Here is a 14,888-nt window from a genome sequence, read left to right as displayed (position 1 = left end):
ATGAGTTTTTCGTAATAATTATATTGAATTTCAGAAGAACAAATCAAAGCCAGGAGGTACACGGGTACCAAATATTTAAAATGAGAATATATATTTATCAAATTACCTATGTGGTAGTAATACACTATAAAATCAATTTGATAAAACTGTTGAGTTCTATATATTGGGCAACCACACAGTTAAACTTATTTTCCACTCTATACTCTGGTCATTGTAGACATTTGGGGAGTGAATTATGCATGGCAACTCTTTCAGTCTCTCTGCCTATCTCTCAAATAAATAAAAATCATTTAAAAATTCTTCGCTACCTAATAAAAGTGATACATTCATTGCTGCACAAGAATGTGAACAGACTTAATGTTACTGAACTGCACACTTTAAATAAAAAATGGTTAGGATACTAAATGTTATGTTTTCTTAGCAGTTTAAAGAAAAAGAAAATAGGAGTCATAGTAGACCACACACACACACAAAAAAAAGGCTAAAGAGCAAAACCAACACTGGCCAACCCTACCAAAGCCTAAACACCCTGAATGCGTCTAAGATGATCAATGGGTGTGTTATCTGTCTGCCAAAAGAAAATTTGTTTCCATGGAAGATCCCAACATCATTCAGAGACTACAAATTTCCATCTCTAATGTCTGGCATCCCATCAGAATGTATGAAGATGGCTGAAAACAGAAACAACAGGCAACAGAAAGACATGCCCGGGTGATTCAGATGTTGCCATGATGGCAAAAGGACATTAAGAGTAACTGACAAATAAGTACAGGAGAAGATGATGTGAAACAGATCCTAGAGGCCGGTGCCGCGGCTCACTAGGCTAAGCCTCCGCCTGTGGCGCTGGCACTCCGGGTTCTAGTCCCGGTTGGGGCTCTGGATTCTGTCCCGGTTGCCCCTCTTCCAGGCCAGCTCTCTGCTGTGGCCAGGGAGTGCAGTGGAGGATGGCCCAGGTACTTGAGCCCTGCACCCCATGGGAGACCAGGAGAAGTACCTGGCTCCTGCCATCGGATCAGCGTGGTGTGCCAGTTGCAGCACGCCGACCGCGGCGGCCATTGGAGGGTGAACCAACGGCAAAAAAGGAAGACCTTTCTCTCTGTCTCTCTCTCTCTTACTGTCCACTCTGCCTGTCAAAAAAAAAAAAAAAAAAAGAGAGAGAAAGAAAAAGAGATCCTAGAACTAAAAATTATAATACTTGGAAGAAATTCAACAGATGGAGTCAACATCAGGTTAGAGGCAACAACAGAACAAATGATTAACAAGAAACAGGCCAATGGAAAGTAGAGGGATGGAAAAATTTTATGGTGTTGATAGGTGTGAAACCAAATTGCAAAAGTTTAAAAAAATATAACAACACAGCCTCCACTACTTGTTTGAAATGAAAGTTAAGACAGTAAATGTAATGCAGCAACTAGAAGAGGTAAGAATTTTTCAAGATGAAAAAAATTGCTTTTTGTTTAGTGTTTTTTTATTTCATCATTGGAAAAATACATAAACAAGCAGCAAGCAGAAATAATAAGTGTAAAAAGCTACAAGTGTTAACAAGTTATAATTCTTATGCAGTTGTTTCCTTAACAAACTTAACACAGTCTTGCTTTGCAACTTCCTTACTAAAATAGCAGCTGGAAGCCCCTCCTGGATTTCTGTTTGCTTTTTGAGTGTGCATTGTGGGTATAATTCCCAAAACCTCGTTGTGGGTTTGACATCCTAGTGAATGTGTTAGTAAAGCAAACGGGGCAGGGAGATGCTAAAGCCAAAGAAAGATAAGCCTGTGTCCTCTCCTCAGTAGTGTCCTCTTGTGAGCTTGTCCTTTACAACCCTGGCTCCCTAGCACATGTTTGAAGACAGAAGGGAATGGAACCAGTGGGCAGAGTCTGAAGTTACTAGAAGCGTGGCTAAGTATGGAACTAGTTTCATTTAAGAACAAAGGGCTAAGGACTTGTCACTTCTTATGGTAGCTTTCTAAGTGGCTATTTTGGGAGGACACAAGGTAAATAGCAGACTGTGTGTGTATGAACTATGAGAAAGATATGACTTTGGTGTTTTGATGAAGCTGTCTAGACCGGCATTGAAAAGTTGGGAGTTTGGAGAATCTAAATGTTTAGAAATGCATAATGATATTATACTGTTGCACCCACATGCTGATTTTCAGAAGCAGAGTTTACCCTATTTGTCCTTTCCAGGGAACTGTACTGGGGAAAAAGATGAAGTTGTAGTACATAAATGATAGGAGACTTTCATACCTGAAATAGAGGTAATCCAATTAATGTTTCTTTTTTCTCTAATAAAGAAGAAATGTAAGGCCCACTGAGGAGAAGAGGAGGCAGGTGCAGAGTCCTAGGCTTCACCTCTGCCAACACAGAGCAGCACGTTTGCATGACCAACTGTGTCTGCACCTCCCGTATAAAGAGGTGTTCATAAGATCTTTTCTATGAAGCTCTTGCTTGTTGGGCTGTTTAGCTGAAACACTGCCAGGAGACATCCACCATTTCGTGATGGATTCTGCTTCTGCTCCCTTACTATTTGTGTGACATACTCCCTCAAAAAGTTTTTATAGGTTCTTCTGTTTGCTTTACTTTCTAGAAACAATTGAAACTTAAAAGCTTTTACTATTACTAAAATACAATTTTTGTCTTCCAAAATTTATAAATCAGCATGTTACTCTCTTTTTTTTTTTCTTTTAAAGATTTGCTTATTTATTTGGGAGGCAGAGTTACAGACAGAGGGAGAGACAGGGAGGTCTTCTATCTGCTGCTTCACTCCCCAAATGGTTCCAACAGCCGGAGCTGGGCTGATCTGAAGCCAGGAACCAGGAACTTCTTCCAGGTCTCCCACATGGGTACAGGGGCCTGCGCACTTGGGCTATCTTCCGCTGCTTTCTTAGGCAATTAGCAGGAAGCCAGATCGAAAATAGAGCAGCCAGGACACTAACCAGCACCCATATGCGATGCCAGAGCCACAGGCGGAGGCTTAGCCTACTACACCACAACATGTTACTGTTTCCAAACCCCTCTCCCATCTCACATAACACACACACACACACACACACACACACACACACTGAATTGGTTTTGGGTACCCTAGGAAATGGTACCTGTTTCTCAGGCTGCATATCAGGGATGATTCTTAACACCATATTTTTCACTTTTAAAATGTGTGCTGTATCTACGGTGTATGTCTGTGTGATTTCTAAAATTACTAAACCTTTCTTGAAGATGTGAACTGTTTTCTGAAGGTCAAAGTCCTCAACTTCCATTTAATTTCTGAGCTGTTCAGCCTCTGTAGCTGTCTGCCTGCTTCTATCTGTTCTTTAACGTAGCATCTCCAACTGTGGGCTTTTGCTTACATCCCAAATTACATGGTTTGTCCTCTTTCGTCAAGATGAGTGAGCAGGCTGGACTCACACCTACCTATTACAGGCAGGGCAGGGCTGCAAAGGAAAGCCATTTTAGCACTTAGGAAGCAATGGCTTGGTTCCAACAGAGCTGTTATTGACATGTGGGCCTTTCTTACCGCTTTTGCACAAATTCTCCCGAAGTATGGGCTGCCCCTCACTATTGGCATGTCACGGATGACCAGGGTTATGTGTCACTGGCACGTATGGCCAGGGTCATGTGTCACCACCTGTGTTGAGACCATCAGGTCACATAGTCAAGCTCTTACCATTATCTCCATGTTGGCTCTTCAAGTTCTCTCATTTCTTCACAAAAGTAATTCTTTACAATTAATTTTCACTAACCAGTCCAGATATTAGTTTGGATAGTGGCTTCTGCCACTCACCCAAAGGAATTTATTTAAAACTACATCAGTAGACTCTAATGATGTTCATAATAAATTTTCCACTGGCTTGGAAAATAGGCAGAGAAGGTGCGCTGGTGTGAGAGGCTGCTGTTGAATGTTGAATGCTGAATGAGAAGAAGTACCATGTCTCACTCTATTTTCTTTGTGGGGGCAAGAGGCTCGTTTCTGATCATATTGCACAGCATTAAAGAGGAAACTTAGCAGATTGCTGGGGATAAGTTAACATAGAGCAAAGTGGCTGGAAGAGAACCTGGGATGGCATCATACCCAACCATCCCCCATGGTGATTTCTAAAACCTGCTGGAGAATATTCAACAAGATTCTGTGTAACGCCTCTGCGGTGTCCAAATGTCCCAATACAATCCCCAAACAATGTCCCATCTCCAAACCAAACAGACATTTGGAAACTGTGACCTAAGTTTAGATAATTTAGGAAATCCTATTTGGAAGCACCATATGGACAATCAATCTACAGTCTTTCTTTTTGTTTGTTTGACAGGCAGAGTGGACAGTGAGAGAGAGAGACAGAGAGAAAGGTCTTCCTTTGCCGTTGGTTCACCCCCCAATGGCCGCCATGGCCGGTGCGCTGCAGCCAGTGCATCACGCTGATCCGAAGGCAGGAGCCAGGTGCTTCTCCTGGTCTCCCATGGGGTGCAGGGTTCAAGCAGTTGGGCCATCCTCCACTGCCCTCCCGGGCCACAGCAGAGAGCTGGCCTGGAAGAGGGGCAACCAGGACAGAACAGGCACCCCGACCGGGACTAGAACCCGGGGTGCCAGCGCCGCTAGGCGGAGGATTAGCCTATTGAGCCGTGGTGCTGCCCTACAGTGTTTCTTAATAGTAAAAAATATTTCTTAATGGAACACTATCCCCACTAAAATTTTCTCCCGGATTATGTAAGAGAGGAACCAAATAATGTGATACAATATTTGGGCCTTTGGAAGTGTATCTTTTTCCTTCTGCTCTAGGTGAAAGTTGGACTTCAAGGACTTCAGAGTTGAATTCTGTAATTAAACCCTGAGCATGAGGTGTTTCAGTTGCTGCTTGATGCCAGCAGAGGGCACTCTTTACTCGCTCGCTGAAACTTTTTCAACACATGGCTACTTGAATATGAGTATTTCCTACGACTGACAAACTTACCTAGGAAAATTTTTACTGGAGAAGTGTGTAATTATAAGTCATGACTTCGTAGAATCTTACACAGAACACAGTCTGCTCAAGGGATCCTGATAGTGGTAACTTGCCAACGACAAGTATCCCTGGGTATTCCTAAGTCTTCTTGCAGTAAGAAACTTCAACACTGTAAAACCCACATTGTGTAACGTCCTCCTGATGCATTGCTGCCCCATACATTTGTCTTCTATCTTTCAGCCTATAAGAAGCACAGGCTTCTAAATGCTTGGTGTGATTTTACTGTCTAGAATTTGGATGTTCTTTTCAGTTAGATGTCTTCATAAGTCTGCTTATGCTTGCATTAAGACATGATACCTTGTTGAAATGCTAATGCTATCACATCCTGGGGTTCTGGGTGTTGGTCTTTTTTTTTTTAAGATTTATTTATTTAAGTCAGGGTTACATAGAGAGAGGAGAGGGAAAGGGAGAGAGAAAGAGAGAGAGAATCTTCCATCCGCTGGTTCACTCCCCAGTTGGCCACAACTGCCAGAGCTGCACCGATCCTAAGCCAGGAGCCAGGAGCTTCCCCCAGGGTCTCCCAACATGGGTGCAGGAGCCCAAGGACTTGGGCCATCTCCTACTGCTTTCCCAGGCCACAGCAGAGAGCTGCATCGGAAAAGGAGCAGCTGGGTCTCAAACTGGCACCCATACGGGATGCCAGCACTTCAGGCCAGGGTGTTAACCCGCTGCGCCACAGCGCCGGCCCCTGGTGTTGGTCTTAAAAGTGAACACTTAGAAGCATGGAAAATTAGATACAAGTTCCAAAAAGAATTTCCACATATAATTTAGTGAAGGGGTAATTCATGTGTCACTGATTAATATAATAATAGTGTCTGCTTTGATAGTGCTTTATAATTTACATGGTGCTTCGAAATTTGGTTCTCACAAAACCCTCCTAAGCATTTCTGTATTACGAAGGAATGTATGACTCGGCTCAGAGAGATTACATTAACTGCTCAGGTCACATAAAGAGACTTGGAGCAAGAAGACGCAGCTCAAAATTCTGATTCCATATTCTCCCAGTCACCACAGCCGGGCTGTAATCTTGCTGACTCTGTAAGCAGCTCTAGAAACCCAAAGAAAGTGACGGAGAGAATTGAAAAGATCAGGATCACACATGAGTGAGATGCCCTAGCCATTGCAGCAGGGAAGGCAAATCTTTGTTTCTCTGCCTCTCAAAAAGGGGGGGGAGGTGAGGGTGGGAGAGGAAGAGGAGGGAGAGAAAGAGAGAAAAGAGGTGAATGAAAGCAAAAACGAGAACATGGTTGGAAATAAGTAGGTTTTGCAGAGTTGTATGATGGAACTAGGAAAGTGCCCAGACCATCTATTTGGGTCTTGGCATTGTCTCATACTGGCAGTGAGACCTGGGACTGGTCCTATGTCCTCTTTACACTCTCCCTCCCTTTCTATAAAGGGGGCATTAATGCCTGTCCTGCCACCTTCATAATACTGTATTCACCATGAAGCGTTAGAGAGCTTTGTTCAAGCCAAAAATGATCTGAAGGGACTCTGAGAGCCTAAACCTATGTCCCTGCCCTGGCTAGTATAGCAGTCACACCGAGAGCATGCACCGGTGGTAGCAGAGGGCAGGCAGCGCCGGAGGAGAGCTGGCTCCATAGAGGGTCTGGCACTTCCACGGGGAGGTGCAGAGCTTATCTTGGGGGCACCATGGGGGGCAGATGCACGGTGGGCCCGTGTGATGAACGTAGCATGGTGGAGTCACTACCCTGGCTGAGGTGCAGGGCGTGGAGTGACTGGACTTGGGCAGGGCCTCGCCAGAATGAAGTCTTCTCCCTGGGGGTGAGGAGGGCATTCAGATTTTCATCTCTACTGGCAAACTTTGCAGTTACTCTAACAGCAGATTGGAAAACCTGAGGCTGGAGGCAGAGAAGCAAGCTGGGGTTGGCTTTACTGCAGGGACCAGGGGAGAGCTGCAGAGGCCAGGAAGAGAGAGTGAGAATATTTATTATTCACTTGAAAATTATAAAAACCATTTCAATCTAACATAATGGTAATGTTTCTTGGGCCGGTGCTGTGGCGTAGCGGGCTGAGCCTCTGCCTGCGGAGCTGGAGTCCCATCTGTGTTCGAGCCCCAGCTGCTCCTCTTTTGACCCAGCTCTCTTCTATGGCCTGGGGAAACAGTAGAAGACGGCTTAAGTGCTTGGGCCCCTGCACCCACATGGGAGACCCAGAAGAAGCTCCTTGCTCCTGACTCAGCTCCAGCTATTGCAGCCATCTGAGGAGTGAACCAGCAAATGAAAGATCTTTCTCTCTGTCTTTCCCTCTCTCTGTAACTCTACCTCTTAAATGAGTAAATAAAATCTTAAAAAAAAAAGTTTCTTGGAAAAAAAGGCTATTTTAGAAAACAGCAAAAATGGTAAAAAGAGTGGCACTGTTTTCCACTTTTGCAAATTTTTAAAGTCTGGCTTCGGGGGCCGGCGCCATGGCTCACTTGGCTAATCCTCCACCTGTGGCACTGGCATCCCATGTGGGCGCTGGGTTCTAGTCCTGGCTGCTCCTTTTCCAGTCCAGCTCTCTGCTGTGACCCGGGAGGGCAGTGGAGGATGGCCCAAGTGCTTGGGCCCCTGCATCCGCATGGGAGACCAGGAGGAAGCACCTGGCTCCTGGCTTCAGGCCGACACAGCGCCGGCCGTAGTGGCCATTTGGAGAGTGAACCAACGGAAGGAAGACCTTTCTCTCTGTCTCTCTCTCTCACTGTCTATAACTCTGTCAAAATAAATAAAAAAATAAAAATAAAAAAAAAACCATGCTGTACCATTAAAAAAAAAGAGTCTGGCTTCATGGAAGATAGGGCTGGATTCTCACATCTGCTTCTGTATTCGTATGTTGCAATATAGTTTTGGTTGAAGTATATGACCCCACACAGATTTTTGAAAAATGGAGGAGTATTTTAATAGCCTTCAGAGATAATTGTGGATATTCTTGATACTACAACAAAACTCTACAATAGTTTTTTTTTAAGACTTACTTTATTTGAAAAGCAGAGTTAGAGAGAGAGAGAGAGAGAGAGAGAGAGAGAGATCTTCTAGCTGCTAGTTCACTCCTCAAATGGCCACAATAGGTAGGGCTAGGCCAGGCCAAAGTCAGGAGTCAGGAGCTTCATCTGGGTTTCCCATGTGGGTAGCAAGGGCCCCTCCACTGCTTTCCCAGGAGTATTCGCTGGATCAGAAGTGGAACAGTTAGGATTCGAACTGGCACCCATAGGAGATACCAGCACTGCAGGCAGTAACTTTATCCACTATGCCACCATGCTGGCCTCAAGTAATTGTTTCCTAAAGGTTAGTTCAAATGTGGAATCTGCAACAGCACCAGTGATCTTTTTGTTCATTGGTCTAGCTTGCACTTGGATTGGATCTTATACATGAAGCATCATCATGAACTGGCCATTTAAAAATATACTGGCTTATTGAGCTAGGTAAATTTCCCAGTGTTAACGTTAACATATTTCAAAATAAAATATCAAAAGTCACTAATTCACTGGAGAAACAAAACAATTACCAACAAAATGTATTAGAGAGCTGTCAAACTCACGGTCATCTTCAACTCAGATCCCTCCGTGAGTCCCAGACTTATTTATCCAACTGCCTCCCTGGCATCTGTCCACTAGGAAGACCCTTTGAACATTGCTTAAAGAAAACATCACCAGGGCTGGCACTGTGGGGTAGGGGGTAGAGGCGCAGCCTGCAGTGCTGGCATCCAATATGGGCACTGGTTTGGGTCCCAGCTGCTCCACTTCCAATATAGCCCTCTGCTGTGGCCTGGGAAAGCAGTAGAAGATGACCCAAGTGTTTGGACCACTGCCCCCACATTGGAGACCTGGAAGAAGGTCCTGGCTCCTGGCTTCAGATTGACTGCAGCTCCGGCTGTTGTGGCCAACTGGGGAATGAACCAGCAGATAGAAGACCTCTCTTTCTGCCTCTCCTCTCTCTGAGTAATCTTTAAAAAAGAAAACATCACCAGGCTTTCCACTCCCTTCTGGTCCTCCACCTTGTCCCTAGCCAGGAATGACAGCAATAATCTGAGCCAGAAACTTTTGTCACAGTCATCTTCCTCACCACTACCTCTGCTCCCTCAAGTCCCTATCTAAATCCTGTCAACTTGACTGGCTGGGGTCATGTTTGTCCACAGAAAACCCCCTAGTGGGCCGGCGCCGTGGCTCAATAGGCTAATCCTCTGCCTTGCAGCGCCAGCACACCGGGTTCTAGTCCTGGTTGTGGAGCTGGATTCTGTCCCGGTTGCCCCTCTTCCAGGCCAGCTCTCTGCTGTGGCCAGGGAGTGCAGTGGAGGATGGCCCAGGTGCTTGGGCCCTGCACCCCATGGGAGACCAGGAGAAGCACCTGGCTCCTGCCATCGGATCAGCGCGGTGCGCCGGCCACAGCGCGCCGGCTGCGGCAGCCATTGGAGGGTGAACCAACGGCAAAGGAAGACCTTTCTCTCTGTCTCTCTCACTGTCCACTCTGCCTGTCAAAAAACAAACAAACAAAAAAAAAACCTAGTGGACAATGATGGAAACTCTCAGATCTTACATCACAGTCTTATGTATGGGGAGGTTGCCCTGTTGTTGGCTCCGCAGGAAGTTCAGGGGTGAGCACTCAGACATCAGCCTGGGTGACATTCCTTACTGAGCCATCAAATCGCTTCCTTTTATGGGAGTATAGGATGCCTCTTTCATTTGGGTCCAGATGTGGGGCTGACTGGGGAAAACAGGTCAGGTGCCAAGGATTTGCTATGAAAAACCCAGGGAGGGGCCATCAAGTTCCCATCCCAATACCTAGCACAGATGATAGAAGAAAACGTGGGTTTCTCTGAGAACAGAAACTCTTCCCCCTTGCCCATCACAGAACAGATCTAGGGGAGGTTTTCTGACTCTTTCGTGCATCGCCTTAGAATGTGGAATGCGAGGATGTTCAGAAGAGTGAAAGAAGCAATGAAACCCCTCCGTTCCCACAGTGAAACTCCGAAGGCTTCTCAGTTGCCGCATCCAGGCACTGCTCTGTACACACCCTGTGGCCACTTCTTTCCATGGCCAACAGCAGCCAAAGTGGCAAACCCAGGGCTTCTGAAATTAAATGAAAGGCACCCAAGAGCACAACCTCTCACAACCTGTTCAGACCACCTAATAAACCAGGATTCTGATTACCTCTGAAGGTAACTGAACCAACTGAGCATGGAGTGAGGGCAAACCAGCTATACTGAAGTGGGGAAAGCAACAACAGCAAGCATGCATTCCTAAGTAAGAAGTTTATTTCTTCAAATGGCAATATATATTTTAAACTAAAAGGCTCTAGTCAGACATAATGTATCTTTATTCTAGAGGAAATGGTATCAATGTAAATGGCACCTGAAAACAGAATGAGTTTCCTGTAACTCATGTGTCATATAAATCCTTATAGACTTTAAAACTAGGTTACAAGTGCAACATAAAAACCTAATTTGTACTTAAAAGTGAGTTTCTTAGATTTATGACATCTACATTATGCTATTATGCACAAGTATTTGGGGGATTCTGTGACAATCAAAAAGGGCTACTATCTGTGAGAAAATGTTGCTCCATTATGGGCAGAATCAAAAGCAGTGATGGTGCCTCAACCTCAGGTTCCATGTATGGCATCCCACATTCCAAATCCTTGGAATTCTGAGTTGAATAGGTGGGGATTCCCAATCACTCCAGTTGGAAATATTGAAAAAGGAAGTTGGGAAGCCAGGGTTCAAGAGGAAAGGGAAAGGAAACAAAGGCATGGCAGGATCCAACCAGCCACAGCACAGCTTTAGAAATGACCAAGAAAATATATTAAAAAAAAAAAAAAGGTAGATTCATGGAACTATACCCCAGGGAGGGGGCAGCTGGGAGGAGAGCACTGACCCCCACAGGTAGGGACTGACCAGCAAGACGTGGGCTCGGCTGGGAGCCACCACACGTTAGCATATTTGCTGGACGGACAAGTTACTACATGGTGCGCTGGGGAAAGGGCAGTGTGTAGGTGACATCAGGTTTCCTGGCATCCAAGTGATTCAGCTGTTGGGGCCACGAGGGGAGCTGGGAGGCAGGAACTGGCAGCTCCAAGTCATAAAATCAGAAAAGCTTCACATATGCAGAAGGAGGACCCGATACAAAGACGATGTCCCCTGGTGCACACGGTTCGCAGCAAAGCACAAAGGTGTCCAATGATTAAAGTGCAATTGAGTTGACAAGGAGGAATGGAAGATTCCAGAAAGTTAAGGATGAGAACTGAAAATTATATAGCACCCATTCTTACTAATTTAAGATATATAAGTACCATTGAGGATTTATGCCATATCTGTACTATTATTTTTATAAATATAAATATTTTAAAGGACACATACATTCTAGTATGAACATTACAATTGGATTCATACAACTGAGTAGGTGCTAAGCCCAGTTCACTTGGGGTCCCGTCTAGAACAATGTTTGCAGAACACTTTCTGAACCTTAGTCACACAGCTAAGTGAACGCCCAAGGACCTAAGAGACATCTTCTTGGGAGCTTGGCAGCAAATGTGTTTTATCTATGGGCGAATGCATTACACACAGACAAACTTGTCCAGTTGTATAAATGGAGTTAAAGTCATCCGATGGCGCTCTTATACTTACAACCTGTCTGCTTTCTTCTCTGCTTCTTTGTGATCCAGTCTACGTGGGAGGGCTGCTCGATGGCTTTCAGCTCCTTTCCTGAGTCTCACTGTCTTTCTTGGAGGTGTGTATTTAAAAACAGTTTCAAGTTTCTCATTCAGGTTGAGTGCCTCTTTTAAGACTCCTAACGTTGAGATTAGAATCTTCAAAAGCATTGACAGATACACACAAACTCTCCTAAAAACAGTAAATGCTTTTCTATCGCCTGCATTTAGCAGTGTGCTTTTCAAACAGGTTTGTTCCCAGGGCTACAGAAATAACCTCCAAACACAATCAGGCTTATCACTGCACACGACCTCCTACAGGGAAAAAGTGAAATGACCCTAAAGATGGGATGGTACAAGAATTCCATTCTTCTCTGGCTCCACAGAACCTGAGAAACATCAGAGACGTAGCCATCGCAGCAGCCAAAGTGCCTTTCTACTCAGGGAAGGTCGTCTTGACTGTTCTACAGAGTGACTCTGGAAATTGGTCTTCTGTGGGCTGCCTGGCCGCACCTGCTGGCTGAGAGGAGACAAGGCTGGCGCTCCCCGATCAGCGATGCAGGGGCTGTCCAGCACAGAGAGTGGGCTCGGCCTGATGCAGCCTTACGGTCATTCCTAACCCTGGGACTAAGTCATTCCCCTTTGCTTCATTTCTCCTCAATAAGTTCCTAACTTAGCACACTGAAGAGCGTTAAGGAGTAAAGTGAAGCTGGCCTTCTTTCGGGGGATGTTAGGGAGCCAAGCTTTGAGACTGACAGCAGAGCCACAGGCCCAGTCTGTGTACATTTTCCCAGAGAAGTCCGACTTAGAAAGTCTGACTCAGGTGAAATTCCTAAAATAACTGTCTTCAAGAAATGGATTTGGGAAATGAGGTGACCCTAGCTTAGGATGTTTCCATACTTCAACAGAAATGATCTCATAGCAAGAGAAAGCTTCTCTGGGCTCAGTCTACCTGGACATCATTTCATCTGGAACTTTTCTTGGAGTACCAGGGACTCACTCAAAGTTGGTTCTAGCAATTAAATAAAATCAACAATGAGGCACAAGAAGCACAGCCAACCAAAGGGCTCCACTCACATGTGTGGCTGCCCAAGTGCCAGGCAGCCGCCCTGCCCAGAGCTGGACAATTTCCTACCAAATACTGCTGTCTCTGAGAACGGGATTCTAGCGGGGCAGACAGACAAGGCCAGGCCCTCAGAGTGACACTGGGTTGGGTGTTCACAGCACTGCCCGAGCCGACCTGTGTGGCCCACCGCTGGGCTTGTGCCTTCCGCTCTGGCACTGTGATATCTGGCACATCCTTTGAAGACACACCTTTGCCCCTGGGGGAGCAGTCTGGAACTTCAAAACACAGCCCCGGGAATGCAGCTGACCTCTCGGCCATTTGACTTCCTGACCTTCCAAACCCTAAGTAAAGTGTTTCCCACACCAGGGGAATGGGACAAGATGGCACCAACCCACGGGCCCCTTACAGTTCGCTGAAGGCTGACACCGAGCTCAGAGATGCTTCCGTTCCTTATCTTTCTAGCGTCAGGTTGCAGACCAGTTTACAACCGGCATAATGTGAGGGTAACATGAGTCAAGTCTGTTGAGCCCGGCTCATTATCAAACCATCTACCCAAAGCCCAGAGAAGTAAGGTGAGCTAGTGGAGAACCATCCTGGCATGAAAGAAAAACGAAAGTAGTCAAATCCCATCTTTCTCTCCAATCCCCACCTCCCATCCCCTCAAGTGAATGCAGCTTGAGATTCCTTGCTTTTTACTATCATCTTAGCTTTCATCTCCAACTGAAATCGTTGTTAAAATTAAACAGCTAACCCCGTTGCCATGGGAGAGAAAAACATCGTGAGGAAAAAGAATCACAACTTGGAAAAATAAGTAAAAAGGCATTTGCATTGACAGAGTGCCAAGGTGTTTTTTTTTAACTTAAATAATATATCTAGAAAATACTGTGAAATATGTATCTCAAAATAGAATGAGGTCTAGTCAAAAGGCTCAGTAAAACAACTGCTTAAAATCAACAGACCAATAAAAAAAGGACAGGAGGATGTGTGTCCCGCCTCGACCCCGCCCCCAGACCCTGCCGGTCTGGATGTGCTAAAGCAGAAGAACCTAAAAGCCACAAGGAAGTGCTGGTAGTCGTTGTGATCTCTGCAAGCCATTTCCGTCTCAGTCCCTTCAGCTCTGTCCCGGATCAAGGCAGCTGACGGGCTTTGCGTGTATTCGGAGACACGGGTTCAAAGACCTCATCATCGTCTTCCACGCCTTCTTCGATTGGCTTCATCTTGGCAGAGGCTCGCTGGTGTGGGGAGGACACATCTGTGAAAGACAGGGGAACGAGAACTGCTTAGTGCGCAACCTGCCCTGACACTGGTGTCATCTGGGAACCCCAACAGGGAAAGGAAAAATGCTACGGGCATCTACGGCTACGACCAAGAACGCCATTTCCTTCAACGCCGTCTTCTATACAGCATCTCAGGGAAACAACACTCAAGCCATAGGATGCATGAGCTTCCTAAACACTCACAGTTCTGAGCCACCCCAGAGTCTGTGTAGGTCTCAGGGTGCATATTATGAACAATTCCTACCCCATACAGTTATTGTGAGGATTAAATGACTCAAAACTTGTAAAGTTCTTACATCAATGCCTGAGATATTATCACTTTGTAAATGCTTTTAAGACAATAGCATTAGTTAACATGGTCTTGGGAAGGCACTGGCTTAAATGATGAGAAAACTGATTAAAATTCATCATTGCCCATGGTAATGGCCAAGGAAAGGAATAGAGGCAGGTGTTTAGTGCAGTGGTTAAGCAATTGCTTGGGACACCCACAACCCATATCGGAATGCTAAAGGCTGAGACCTCATTTCACTCTCCATCCCAGCTTCCTGTTAACGTACACTCTGCAAGACAAGCAGTGAGGGTTCATGTATTGGGACCCTGCCACCCATGTGTGAAACCCACATTGAGTTCCTGGCTTTGACCTGGCCCAGTCCTGGCTGTTGCATGCATTTGAGAAGTGAACTAGAGGATGGAAGGGGTGTGTGTGTTTCTAATGAGTAAAAAGAAAGAAAATTTTAAATAGGACTTATGCTGAAACAAAGATTTGTGTTTCTCAATCTAAGCTGTTCTGAGTATAGCAAAATTGTCTTTTTAACAACAGCAATTGCAGTGGCTTCTATCATATTTTTAGTCTCGTTGTGACTGAATGTCATAAAATATTAAGTTAGGCTGAGTATCTGTGATCAGATAAAATCCTT

General features: G+C 45.4%; 1 protein-coding gene across 2 annotated transcripts in view; it reads right to left on the bottom strand.

Moving 5' to 3' along the window:
• Positions 1 to 10,219: 10,219 nt before the first annotated feature.
• The window catches only part of POPDC1 (popeye domain cAMP effector 1), a 37,322-nt gene continuing 32,653 nt past the window's right edge, over positions 10,220 to 14,888 (bottom strand). For both annotated transcript variants that reach the window (XM_002714830.5, XM_008263326.4), the window contains exon 8: positions 10,220 to 13,946. In XM_002714830.5, coding sequence (XP_002714876.1) covers positions 13,822 to 13,946 — 125 coding nt within the window. In that variant the 3' untranslated portion in view covers positions 10,220 to 13,821. The remainder of the gene's footprint in view (positions 13,947 to 14,888) is intronic.

This window comes from Oryctolagus cuniculus, chromosome 5, assembly GCF_964237555.1.
Source record: "Oryctolagus cuniculus chromosome 5, mOryCun1.1, whole genome shotgun sequence".
Classification (NCBI taxonomy): Eukaryota; Metazoa; Chordata; class Mammalia; order Lagomorpha; family Leporidae; genus Oryctolagus; species Oryctolagus cuniculus.
The sequence above is the reverse complement of the archived record's forward strand: the minus strand, read 5'-3'. Positions and strand labels throughout refer to the sequence as shown.